The following is a 14489-nucleotide window of genomic DNA, read 5'->3' as shown; positions in this document are numbered from 1 at the left end:
GGTGAAATGGGAGCGGTCTTGAAGGATGGACTCCATCTTGCTGTCGTAATCGTCACGATTCAGTATCACAGTCGCTTTGTCTTTATAGGCGGGCAAAATAACAATTGTATCGTCGTTGCGAAGGTCTGACTGTCCTTTCAGAATTTCATTTAGCTTCTTTTCAAATGTGTCAGAAGGGCCAGGGTTCATTTCGACGTCATCACATCGCATGAGCAACATACGGCACATAAGGGAACAATCGTACAAAATGGAGACAGGCATGTGTGGACACGGCACAATTACAAAAACAAACTGTTGCTGCGGCTTGTATGAACTGAGCTAGACCTCACCTGTGGGATAACAAACAGCAGTGGGTTAAGCGTTGTACCAAGCATCAAAGGCAGCACTGCAAACGTGGAGACGATCGCTGATAGACACATCGGGATCGGAGGCACATGATAGGATCGGAGACAGGCACAGCTGCGGGTAACAAACAGCAGTGGGTTAAGTGTTGTACCAAGCACTGTGCCGTGTCCACCAACTACTAAAAATATTTTAGTAGTTGTAGTAACGACTAATTATTTCTTTTATTTTTCGATGTAATGAGTAACGATATTTAGTTTTTTTTTAGTTTAGTTTAGTTTTTTTTAGTTTAGTTTAGTTTTTTGGTAACGTGTACAAGTCTGCGAGTGATTGATGGCAGCTTTGACCAAGTAACCGGAAGACCTGTAATCAGAACAACCACGTGCTTTTGATAACGGGTACTTGGGGAAATGTCGGGATTCACGCCAGTATGGTTTCTTAATGGCACAATTTTGCGGTTGTCACATCACCCTTGTTCGCCTACTAAGTGAGTGAAAGTGTCGATTTGTTCAGTGGTGTTTTGTGTCGTGTGTCCTATGGCCGTCGTTTGCGAGAGGAAATCATACCAACCTTACCAGTCACAGCACAAGTTCAACTGAAGGTGATAAAGCGTTCGATATAAGGCAGCAGGAATGTGCGAAGTAGCACTATTGGATTTGGGATCGGGATTTGCAAGGGATTTGCGAGCCCATCGCCAGGTGAGAAGATGTAAACAGTCATGTTACCGATCACCTACAATTCGTTTACTGTAACCTCGAAAAGCAACATAGGAAAATCTTTCTGCAGATGGTATAAATTTCTCAACTACTTTGGTTATTGAAAACGAGAGTATAATTTTCCCAAACACATCGCATTTTGGTAATGGTCAGAGAGATGCACAAGCCCTGTTACCTACTGAATTCAGGAATCATAACCCGATTGCTCTGTGTGGCGGTTGACTTTGAAACGGTTGACGTGGTTGACATATTATTATTCAACAACTGCATGTTATGTTGTGAAGTTCTCTATTTAGGGTGCAGCTTGTCGTGCAATATTTGGGGAGTGACATTCATTCTTTATTTGACTGACTGCCATTCTCTCAGGCAATTAGTCATTGTCGACATGGTATTATATTTCTATTGATTGTACCTCATTTCAGTCGGAGGACTCAGAGGTGGAGGTGTCAGAAAGCACTGCAGAGAAGAATGTGACATTATTTGAACGGATCATGCACTTTTGGAGCACATTTCTGGGAGCGTATCGAAAGGTTTGTTTGTTTGTGATTTTGCCAGCCGTAGTTTATTACCATAGAAGTCTTTCGGTAATGCTGATTCTGTATGCTTTTCCCCAGGAACAGGAAGGGTGTGTCGTCTTTAGTTCATCTCAATCCCAAATGCATTCTATAGCACGCCATTCCGGCCTCTGCGGCTCAGTTCATAGCGTGTTTGCTTAAGGAATCCAAGGTTGCAGGGTCACACCCGGCCGAGGATTCCAGCAGCTTGGTGGCAGAGTGTAAATTACTGTTTCACGTTGTCAACCGCGAGGGACCTTATATGTGGCTTGCCATGCGATCACAGGACACGTTGAAGAACCTGTAGGCGGGCAAAATTAAGTCATAGCCCGATCACTGTGGCGTCGTTCATGATCATCGTTGTCTCACGAATTACAGTCACGCATTATTAATTATTCCACATATTGTCATGGCTGAAAATATTTCGGGACCTCTCATGTCGAGACACGGAATGCTAAATTACATTGTTGAGTGTGCTAAGTACTCCGTCAAGTAATGCAACAAGCAACGCAAGAAAACTATGACTCGTCCTTTCAGTTTCCTTACCCCTTCTTTTGCTAAAGACGACCGCAACGTCAAGCAACGAGAAACTTCAGAGCAATGTGAAACATCAGTGAAGAGGATTTAGCCGTTTCTTGTTCTTCTTGCATTAATTTCACACAAAATTGAGCTCGTCCGGTGGTTTGCGCTTCTTCAAAGCAATGAATTTCGGTATATTTTTCAGGAAGATACGAAGGCAGAAGAATCGGCTTTGTCAGGTTGCCGGTGGTGGGTGAATCAAAAAGTGATATTAAACGGTAGGAGCAACTTATTTATTTACACATGGTAACCAGACTTTCGTGCACGAGACTGCACTCCTTCAGGTTACGAAAAATATAAAAATGGTACAGGGACATATATACAGTTGCGGGGGAGTTTTGGCATGAGAGGGTAACAGGGTGATGGAAAGGATGCAAATACAGGTAAAAATTAGAAGAACATAAATACAAACGCTTCTGACACCCCTGCGTTTGTATTTGTGTTCTTCTCATTTTTACGTGTATTTACATCCTTTCCATCACCTTGTTACCCTGTCATGCTAAAAATCCCCCGTCAACTGTACATATGTCTCTGTACCGTTTTTATATTTTTGTAACCTGAAGACGTGCAGTCTCGTGCACGAAAGTCTCGTTACCATGTGTAAATAAATAAGTTGCTCCTACCGTTTAATATCACTCTTTATATTTTTCAGAAATTACCATTGCACTGAAGCAAGTGTTTCTTGATGCAATGGGACCGATCCAACATGACTAAAAGCGTTACATTTGCTTTGGCTTTGCAATAAGAAACGTTTGCTCGCAACTGAGAATAGACTTGGGTAGCAAAACAATATGTTTCCGGGGACAAATGGTGTGAACCCGATAAGTCTCAGACAAGTAATTTTTCTTTAGTTAAATTTTGGAACACATTTGGTCAAATAGACTCCAGACAGAAGACTCGCTTTGTTTTACGCCTTTATTTGTCATGCTTTTGGCCTTACGTGTGCCTCTCTGGAACTACGTTTATGTATTCCGTTAAGATGGAACACAGATTGGATTCGCAATTTGAATATAAAACGAAATACTCCGCCACAGACACAACCATTCACTTGCATATAATTAGCAGAATGTACTTGCCAGACAAATGGCTAGTCCCTAGCCACTGCTATCGACCTCTCAGTGAACACGACGGGATCAAATGATCGGGAGAACGACAACAAATTGGAAGCACGGTTTTGCTCGTTCAGGCAAGCTGAGGGCCGGCAGCCTCGTCAGCCGGCAGCCGGCAGCCGTCAGCAGTATACTCGAAATTTACTTGTAAGTCACCGTGAGTAATACGGCCTTCCTGTGCTAACGAGCCAGAACAGTAAAAGAGATATGCTCAGAGGTACAGTCGAAAGCGGTGGTGGCACTGGCAAGGGTAGCCGGTGCAACTCATAGCCAGTGATTTCCCCAGAAATTCACTGCTGAGGAGGTGCCGAGCTTTCAGGGGGGGTATGCTTTGTGAAGGTTCCACTTACGGAATTTTTCTTAGACACGCACAGCTTTTCTGTTTTATTTGCACATGTTATTACGTTAAAACTCAGTACATTAGAATGCAGATTCCTTATGAACGGCATTTCAACATTAAGATGCATACTCACACGACCGACAAAGAAAAAAGACTAGCACCTTATCTCACGAAGCTCAATGAATACCTAGCAACCAACGGTGAAAACATTAGACGAAAAAAGTAGAATACCTCGCTTGATTGAGTTGGGCGCAAATGCTTCTTGATCATCTACATTGAGTTTGCGTGTCCGCACGCATTTTTGTGCTCGTATATGAGCGCAAAATATGCATTGTACAGTCACTTTCAAATGATTTTGGACCAATGGATGATGCGATCATCTGCATGACTGTGGTTCTACAGGCCAAGATTGACAGTACAGGATGTAACTCGCTGCGCCGGACTCACTACCAGAACGTGTTGGTGGCCGAGCTGGGTGGGGTCACGTGAGAAATTTAAGGGGGGGGGGTTGCAAAAATGCAGGGAGGGGGTACACCCCACCCTGGGGGGGGGGGTGTAGGGAAATCCCTGCTCATAACACCACGTATTAGTGCAACGTGCAGGATGGACGTGATTATGACCTCATTCGGGATGCCTATGCTATTGTGATAGGCCATGAGGTTAGAGCGAATTCAGCTGCTCATTTTTGTACGGAAAAAGTTGCACTAGCACCAGTGTGCATGTCACACGGCCACTTCTGTCCAACTTGTGTCGCGTTTCATTAGTCCTTCAGTGGCTCTTCGTGTCTTTCGAGACTGAACCCCAGAAACACATACTACACTACGTTGTACAAAATGAACTGCCTGAATTCCCTAAGCAAACCAAACGGCGCGTGCGGCTATGCTTGCGGGGGTGTTACCAACCCAACATGAAGGCGCTACCCAATTAACGTGCACGGCTCCATTGCACGTTGCTTACGCTCTACTGTTAACACAGGTCCGGGATGCGGCCTTGGAGAAACCTTAGTCAAAACGTTCTGGGGGAAAGTACTGCGAACACCATATTCCTATCGACGTCGTTGCCCCGGGGAAAAGGGATTACCTTCTCACCGGCCACCATCCGACCTAAATATTCGGATTCATGGGCCGTTTTCTTTGCGACGGATAGAATGCCTCATGACCAGCATGTGTTCAGCAACAGTCAAGAAACGCGCCACCTAGAAGTGTGCAACTGAAACTCGTACTGACCACAGTATGGAAGCATTAATTTAACTTCAACTTATGTGTGTGCCACATCTCACGCTGGATTCCCTAAGGTCTTCCGATGTTCAGTAGAACCGTATGCGCGGGAAAGCTATTTGGATACGAAGTAACATACTTCTAACGTGATGCCGGCATGCCCAACAATCAAGTCAGAAGACAAACGGGAGGGATTCCCAGCCCTCCGGGAATATCCCGGAGAGCCTGATGCTGCCGAGTGCTGCCGTGTGACTGTAGAGTATAACACCGCCGTCCACTGTTTGTAGCAACACTACACTTTCAGACGTGGGACGACGCTTGCGATCTACAAGGCAAAAGAGAAAGGATTTGGGACAGGAGGTTAGTAAACGTCCTGGGCCGACATTAGTATAGAAAGTCTACCAGAAAACCCGTGAAAAGCTCACACAGCACATCCGTGGTAGGATTCAAACCCACCACCTCCAAGTCTTCAGCACTGTGCTGGCTCCCACCAACGAGCGTACGATTTTACCCACTTCGCCATGCCGCTCGTTCGCAAAGCTCAAATTTTTCCTTCCAGATCACTCACCTTAGGCAAACTGGCATGCGATAACCGTGCAGCAGGCGAGCGGCACAAGGACATGAGCTTGTCTGATGAATCCCGCGAGTCTACAATCAGCTCCAGCCCTTATCTACAGCCCATTGACCATGATTATATATGCCACTTCGCTGGCGACAATGTTTTGAGCATTGGCCTGTGGGTCGTGGCTTGTGATCTCTAGAATATTACAAAAGTACAAAAATTCAAAAATATTACAAAAATCAGGACAAAAGTGGTACAGGAAATGCTAAAAAAATCGGGACACTTTCCGAATAATAAAAAAGGGAATAAAAGAGAGGAAACGGAGGATATTATGATACAAACACAGCAATCTCTCCAGAACTTCCCATTACAGCTACCGCTGCAAAATATGTGTCATCCGCGTATGCAGTAAGTGCCACTGGCAGTGCCTATAATGTCATTAAAAAAACCAGAAACAGTTACCAAAAAGTGTGGGACACAAAACCTGTGTGTGGTGTCCCTGAGAGACACCACGGGAAATTGACATCACTTCAGAACAAAACAAGTTCCTGGCTACATGTGCAGTAAGAAACGAACAAACAAACAAATACAACATATTACATAATTCTACTCAAGTAGCTATGAGGGATAGCTTATGAGTGATACCTCTAACTCCGTAGAAGAATACTTTATCATATGGTATAATAATGGTCCACAAAGGGTGTTTCCTGATTAGACTTTTTCATATGACGCCCTCGGGGATTTTAACAGAAGGTATTCTTAACGTCCGGCGCCTGCTCTTGGCATGCATTGCATCAAAATGCACTGAAGCAACCCGTTTTGCTGAAACAACTCCGTTGGTCTGAAGAATTTGCGGCGTTCTTGTCGGTAATGAATGAGGGATGAAACAGCGCTCTAGCTTCTAGATGGACCCGGGCATGCAGACACGCATCTCTTTAAAAACGTGAGAATAATTGTTGCATAATTAGCCGTGCAGCAATTACTACGCTGTGTGACAGAATGTCCTCCTAGGCGAATAGCCTGCTAGCGAAAATTACGTCAGCAATACACTCATTGCGTTTTTGTAAGACATCTGTAACAAGTAATCGCTCGACCCAGTAAAGTTGACCTTACAGTAGCCGATATATAAAAAAAAAACGTGTGTAGGTCTTTTCAGGCAGAACTTTTACATATTTTGCCGCTAAAGTAAACCGGAGGAGATGTGGCCTAAGCACGTCATCCAGTGACACTACGTCCCCCTAGTTACCGTTTGTACTGAACTGTAGGTACTACTGGGCAGAGTTAAAGCAAGAGCTATGCATGATAAGTAGAGATATACAAAAGTGACCTTGATCGATGACACAAAATGGGAAGAACAAATGGATTCGTCACCATTCACCATTATGCTCTGCTGCATTTCTATGTAACTGCGCTGGCTCATGGCGCTGGATTGCTGGAAGATGTTACAACGCAGAGTAGCACATCGTCACACGACGTAAGTACAGTTTATATTTGAAGAGTATATACCTCGTGGTTCCTAGGAGATTGCGAATGATCATCGAACATCGTGTACGGTCTATACAAGACCTTGAAGCGTTGATATAAGAGTGGCTACAAAATATGCGCCAAGATCCACTGATGTGGTGTAAGTACGTTTTGTGCATATGCTGAATAAATATGTGCATACAAATAAGAGGAATACATACACGCAGCCTAGTTGATGATGCAATCCATGTAGTACGCTGCCTGAACTCCGGCAGCACAAAGACGATACAGACGGCAGCTCAAACCAGGAATGAATTTATTTAGCGCAACCGCGCAAATTAATATATGGAATACCCACTTACACTTCCAGAAGACGCATTAAGAAGAGTAGGAAAGGTAACGCTACCACCAGTGCGGTGCGGAAGTAGTCAGCTAGAGTCTTACAGACGCTTCAAGAACGGGTGAACTAAAAAGAAGACTGGCTTCCACAATGCCCACACGGAAGATAGGCGACTTCTTCCCCCGGTAATCTTTTCATGTTGCCGATTGACGGAACAAAACCAAGGTTTCCTTCCATGTGGTCCACAGTTACTTCTTAGATAACTGCAGATGCGCTCCATTATTCTAAGTTGCTTTTGTGCCTGCCCATTTTTTACTAGCACACTCCATAGTTTGGCCAACGTAGAAGAAACGGTGTTTTAGGAGGACTGAGTACTGGGGCGACGCACTCGGCCTGAAATTTCTACGGGCGCTACGGCACGGCACGAACGGCCGTAACCAACCTATCGAGAGGCACTTCGTTTTCGTTTGACTCCATTTCGGCGGAAGCGATAATATCAACCGAAGGTCATGGTAGACACCGAAGAGGACACTGCATTTTTGGGTTCATTAAGAAGCAAAAATATTCCAGAAGCCAGGAGAAGTCATTATCAGAAAACAACGAAATTGCACACCGGCTTGACGCAACAAATAACAATTTTAATGCAGACGTTTCGTCTCCCATGCGGGGGACATCATCAGTGAAAGCAAAATGAGAGGCGACCGCAACCAGCGGATTACTTAACCAGGTCGGCGAACACTTCGGGGAGGGGGCCACGATTGGTATTACACACTGAATATTACACACTGGAATATTTTTGCATCGATACGCTTTACGTACGGTTCGGTTGCACTTAGCAGCATTAGAGCCTACCTCGACCAGTCAACAAGGATCTCCGCCTGGGGTGCCACCAGGATTTCAACCGTGAGTGCCTCAACCACCACGTCATCCCTAAAGCCCTCCAATCTCGACCTCTTGTCAACACACCCTATGGCCGAAAGCTAGCCGTGGATTTCAGCCGTAGCTGCCTGAAGGCCCGTATCCAGGAGAACAAAGACAAACTGCGTGATGCACGACGTCGGTTATCTGAAGCCGAACGCACGCTTCAACGAATCCTGCAGCCTTGTGACATGCGGCAAGTCTTCCAAGCACGCAAGCAAGCGGAGACCAAGGAGAAAACCAAGTGTGCGGACGCCCATGACCAGAAACTTTCTCGGATCCTGCCCAAAAAACCGACCGTGTACACCTCCGACAACGTTTTCAATCTGTCGTCGAAGCAACTCTCCGATGGTCACCTCGGCCTTCTTTCGAGAGGCCTTGACTTTGCCCTGGCCCCCCGCGCAGTACCCAAGCGAGACATCGTCGTAGAAATTGAGGATAAACTACGGCACCTAAAGGACACGACCGTGGTCAACCTGGCTCGTAGTCGCATCGCTACTACGTTGACCAACTCTACGACGATTCCAACGAACCTCACGCGGAAGGAACATGCAGCACTACGCGATCTCCGGTCAGACGACTCTATCATAATCCTTCCGGCGGATAAGGGGAAAGGCACCGTTGTACTGGACAAAGACCATTACTACGCTAAAATGCAGAGGATTCTCGATGATGATTCCCATTTCATCACGCTGCCGAATGATCCTACCCAGAAATCTGAACGCCGTCTTGTCGATCACCTCCGTGACCTCAAGAAAAAGGAACGCCTCGATGAAGTGACGTATCGAAGCCTGTTCTCGTCGGATGGCTTAACACCCAGACTCTACGGCCTCCCCAAAATTCACAAGCCTGATTGCCCCTTACGACCCATCGTTTCTTTTATTGGATCCCCAACATATAACCTGTCAAAACACCTTGTGGGTTTAATCACCCCAGTCACCGGACGTAATGGTCTGACACTGTCTAACTCCAAAGAGTTCGTTCGTTTGATTCAAGATCAAGTCTTCGATGACAACGACATCATGGTCTCTTTTGATGTTGTCTCCCTTTTCACTAACGTCCCCACAGCGTTAGCAGTAAAAGTGGCTGAAGCACGACTACGTGACGACAGTACCCTTCCCACACGTACGTCTCTCAGAGTGGAGGACATTATCATCCTGCTACGCTTCTGTCTGAACCAATCCCATTTTTCGTTCCGGGGGCAGGTCTACCATCAGATTGAAGGTTGTCCTATGGGCAGCCCGGTGTCCGTGACAATGGCTAATCTCGTCATGGAATATGTTGAAGAATCTGCCTTCCAACGATTTACCCACAACATCAAGTTCTACCGACGGTATGTCGACGACACTTTCGTGATCCTAAATCGCAACCTCCTGGACGAATTCCATTCGACCCTGAACAGCATTGAACCGTCCATTCAGTTCACTTGCGAACTTGAACAGGAGAACCGGCTCCCCTTCCTGGACGTGTCCGTACGCAGACTCACCACCGGCCTGATTCAAACTTCCGTCTACCGCAAGCCCTGTGATACTGGTAATTTCCTAAATTTCGAATCCTACCATCCGATTGAACACAAACGCAGTGTAGTGAGAACCCTGCTTCAACGCTGTGAAGATTTCGCCTCGTGCCCGGAACAACGTACGTCCGAGGAGATGATAATCAAGGAGTCACTCATGAAACGAGGATACCCGCTACGTTTCTTTGAGAATACACGAAAACGCATGCACGAACCCAGGACCCGAAGGAAAGACGATTTCCGACACGGCATCGTCACCATCCCATACGTCAAAGGTGTATCAGAATCCATTCGGCGAGCCCTCCTCCCGTTAAAAATCAAGACTGTATTCAAGCCCTGCCTGAAACTTCGTTCACTGATTTCTAAGCCAAAAGACCATATTCCCCCTGAGTCCCAGACGGGTGTTGTGTATAAAGTACAGTGTCTCGGTTGCGAGGTGTCCTACATTGGAGAGACGGGCCGCAAGCGCAGTACAAGACTAAAAGAGCACGAACGAGATGTTCGCAACTCATGTCTTGAGTCAACTTGAGTCATGGCACCTGCGAGGAGAACCTTCAGTGTGTAATACCTATCGCGGCCCCCTCCCCGAAGTGTTCGCCGACCTGGTTAAGTAATCCGCTGGTTGCGGTCGCCTCTCATTTTGCTTTCACTGATGATGTCCCCCGCATGGGAGACGAAACGTCTGCATTACAATTGTTATTTGTTGCGTCAAGCCGGTGTGCAATTTCGTTGTTTTCTGTTCATTAAGAAGGAAGGGGACGCCTGCGACACTATTTCGCGTGTGCATTTCCTCCGGGTCCGAACAAAACGGAATGAAAGCAAACGCTATATAGGCGCCAAAACAGCAACGGAGAGTACATATCACATAGCTCAGGTTCGCATCCACCTGGAAAGTGCAATACAGTGCACAAAGGTACACCACATATTCAGAACTCCAATATCGCAGACGAACGACATTGTACATGTGTCCGGTATTTACTCACGAGACTCTAAAGCTGTCTCCTTCGTCAGTACGAAGACTAATAGTGCAAAACATGTCAATCATTCCTGCCAAAGTACGTCATCAACGAGAACTGGCGTTGGAAATGAAATCAGCATTAACGCTACTCAAATACCGCAATTCCGTGTGAAGACATAGAAGCTAAACATTCTGGTTGTGCGCTTCACGAATAATGGGACAAAATGATCCCGGTCAGAAAATTATGTCCCATGGATGTACGCGGCAACTACTTTCCCGGAAACACGGATATTCCTTAGGATAAGGAGATTTGTCCAGTGGGTATCAGTCGGACATACAAGTGGCCCCGTAAACCACTTCCTACGAACATGCATTTTATGGACGTATCGAGGAGGTGCTGACGTTGACAGGAGCTTCCCAGAGTGCTGCATACGTCAAATACTTTCTTGCTGGATTGGTGCGATGGCGTCCCATCCGAATGTCTGTTGCTGCTCACTAGCCAGCAAGCACCACTGCACGAGTACGACGCAAATCGAGGAACACCTTCACTTACGAACGCGCTCGACGTCTCCGTTTTCTTTTCTTCGTATACTGTCCACAAAAGAGGCACCACTTAGCACGCGCTTGCCCTCGCGGATACCTAAATGTACTCAACTTTGCTGCTCTCAGACAAGGGACGCGTTGCGCGACATTGCCGATAGAAAAGCCGTGACGCAGCCCCCTTGGGTCGTTGTTTAGTTGAGGAGACTTTGGGCGAATGAAATTAAAACGAACACTACGGCATATTGGTAGCGGCACATGTACCTCTATGTGCGCGAACGATAAAACGTTACAAAGGGAGCCTAAGGGTTATAGTATACCGACATACATTCCACCATAACCGTAACCCTCGTGAAGTATTCATGACATGACTTCAGAACACACGACGTCAGTTTCATTCGCCTATTCGCAGTCCAAACTGGCGCAGTTTGTTCTTGGACCGAAAACCGTTAAATTAATTTTTCGGTGGTCCTCCTGAGCAAAAAAAAAAAAAAAAAAACGTATACAGTTTTGATTCCGTTCCTGTTCGCACCAAAATAGCGTTTTTTTTTGTCGGTTTTCAGTTCTGGTTTTCGGTTCGCTCGGACAACCTGGCTGCACGTACCTACAGCGAATGCTGTACCATTATTATTTTTTTTTTAGTTTTTAGAGGTCAGTATAATCTCTTTGCAGAATTATTATCAGTGTCTTTCTTTCTGCCATTATTTAAACTGCCACCGTCTCCAGCCGTTTTCTTTCTTCTTCCTTTTCTGATACTCCTTCTTTCTTGCATTTCCCACGATGGAAAATTAACGCCTCGGTCCCTCAGGCCACTCAGCCAAAAAGTTGTACAAGGGAAGTCGCATTCACTTGCACTCAAAAAACATATACTATACATTGGTTTTCTTGCGATCCTTCCACACATCCGAGTGCACGTTTCAAACGCACGAGTGCACGCAGTCAAAAAGAAGGGTGGGATGCCTAACTTTTATTCGATTACATACACAAACTGGAGGAATTGCTTGGCGTATTAAGTCACATTGCGGGGGGTCACAACCAGGGACAATCCGTGAAAGAGCCGCGAGAGGTTGTAGCGGACGCTTGACAACGACAAGGATGGCCACGCGCATGGAGCACCCGCTTCTCAGTTCCACCGGCGCGGCCGCAAATTTGTGACGACACCATCGAGCAGCACTACCTCCGGCACACACGCGCTTCACAGATTGAGCCGCCTTCACTCCTGCCGCATCTCGGCACTTTTCACGCACCGCCGCCAACGTGTGCCGTGCCGTGCCGTGCACCTGTTCGACTATGCACGTATACCACGGTCGCCCTCAACTGCAGCTTTTCGCAGGCGCGTTACCTGGACTCCAGCTCTTGCGATGCGTCCGCAACGCATCTGACGGCAGGGGGACCCCTGTAGCGGATGCTGGACAACGACAAGGATCGCCACGCGCATGGAGCACCCGCTTCTCAGTTCTACCGGCACCGTCCTAGCGTGAGGCCACGACCACGTGCCCGCTGGGACATTCCATGATCGCCGGTCAGGACTCATGTAGAGGAACACCACCTCCTCTACAAGGTAATTTAGCAGATGTCGGACTACGTATATCACTCCATCCATATCACAAAAAACTCCTGCGGACGTCCATTTCCTGATATAGACATTGGGATCTGTTTCCGACGCCGGTGGGAGACGGTGCTCTGTCTGGGATGCCAGATATTGCTGAGCTATTATTCGTCTTATTCGTACCAGATTAAGTTGTGCTGTAAGTTGTGTTAGCTATAAGCTGATGTGGCACGTTAGCATTCAGTAGGCAAGATGTTGCAAGAAATATTGATAAATGCTTCAGACGACTGAGGACCAAGGGCGTCTTCAGGGATTAGCATAACTTCTTCGTAACTTAGCATAATTAGCATTATGAAGTGACATTACAAAGGTATTCCCTCTATGGAGAAGCTGTTTGTATGTCGAGGGACTCTTCGGAGTTCTCCAGAAAGTGGAATGCTATCATGCTGGAGGCCGAACTGACTTTTGAAGAAAGTTGTACATCTTGAAGACAATATTTTGTGGTATTTCCGGCTTGCGACCGTTCAGTTAAGGAACTTGTGAGCAGACGGGCAAAATGCAGAATTATGAATTACCCTCACGAAAGAGTCTATTTCAGTTTCATTCCCACAATACAGGTGGAAAACAACACGCGTTTCGTACCACCAACACACCGTACCAGCAGGTTTTGCACTGCGTGTGATTACGTTTTCAGATATTTGATAGTGGGATCAGTGGCGTCACAACAGGGGTGCGGGGGTGCGGGCCGCACCGGGTGCAGCGCGAAGAGGGGCGCAGTCGCAGCGCTGAAGGCGAACCGACGACGAGCATTCACGCTCCAGCCTTCAGGTTGCCGCCAACAACTGGCGCTCCACTGGCGCTCACTGGTGGCAGTTACCAGTGGCGCTCGCAGGTGCTGTCCGCAAGCCGAAGGCCGCTGAGGCGGACACCCAAGACGTCGAAAGCACCGTAGGAAGTACGAGGTAATCGTAACCCGCAACGACTTGGTAACAGGGTAAAGACTGGGAAGGCGCGACGTCCTTGTCAAGGAGTAGTGCGTCAAGTAGCAAAAAACTCTACATGCTAAAGAGGCTCAGGGGAAAGCGGGAAAGTTAACTGAATGAAATTTCACGTTTTATCTATGATGCTCGTCCTCTGTCACTCACTTATCTGCCGACAAAGCACTGATTTCCAACATTGTGATATCGGCGCTAAGCCGGTGGATATAAGACGGTTGGGGGGTTCGGCTTACGGGATATCGGCATGCGACGCGTGATCCATATCGGGCCGTTCCGTAGGACCGTAGGACACATATTGAAGCAAATGTCATCAGGTTGCGAGCAGCCGATAGTCTGTGCCTCTTCTGGGCACCCTTTTCATTGCTGGCGACAAATTTAAAGGGAACCATCTGAAATGGGATAGCCATATGTGCGCGAAAGCCATCCGAAGTCTCTGGACGCTAAGAAAGAAGTTTCGTCATGGTACAAAATAATGATATTAAATTAACAGCCATATAAAACATTAGTTCAACCTTGGTTAGAGTATGCATCTGCAGTCTCTGATCCCTACACATGCACGCAATAAAAAAATAAAGAAAGTAAAAGTAGAAGAAGGAAAAAGCAGACAAAGTACAAAGATCAGAACAGATACAACAAGGTACAAGGTACAGAACAAGGTACAAAGATCAGATACAAAGAACGAAATTTAGATTCACTTGCACATAGGCGCAAAGTAAATAAACTAAAACTGTTCTTTCTCCTATACAATGTCAGTTATTGACTACAAACATTAATAATACATTGTTAG

General features: G+C 46.5%; 1 protein-coding gene across 1 annotated transcript; it reads left to right on the top strand.

The window, feature by feature from the left end:
* Nucleotides 1–4003: 4003 nt before the first annotated feature.
* LOC135395602 (uncharacterized) lies at nt 4004–10186 on the top strand. Its single transcript, XM_064626708.1, has 3 exons — nt 4004–4125; nt 5417–5607; nt 8085–10186. Exons 1-3 carry the CDS (start codon nt 4004–4006, stop codon nt 10184–10186), a joined length of 2415 nt encoding a protein of 804 aa, XP_064482778.1.
* The last annotated feature ends 4303 nt before the right edge of the window (nt 10187–14489 follow it).

The sequence above is a fragment of the Ornithodoros turicata genome, chromosome 1, assembly GCF_037126465.1.
Source record: "Ornithodoros turicata isolate Travis chromosome 1, ASM3712646v1, whole genome shotgun sequence".
Lineage (NCBI taxonomy): Eukaryota > Metazoa > Arthropoda > Arachnida > Ixodida > Argasidae > Ornithodoros > Ornithodoros turicata.
This window is presented reverse-complemented; position numbering and strand designations above follow the sequence as displayed.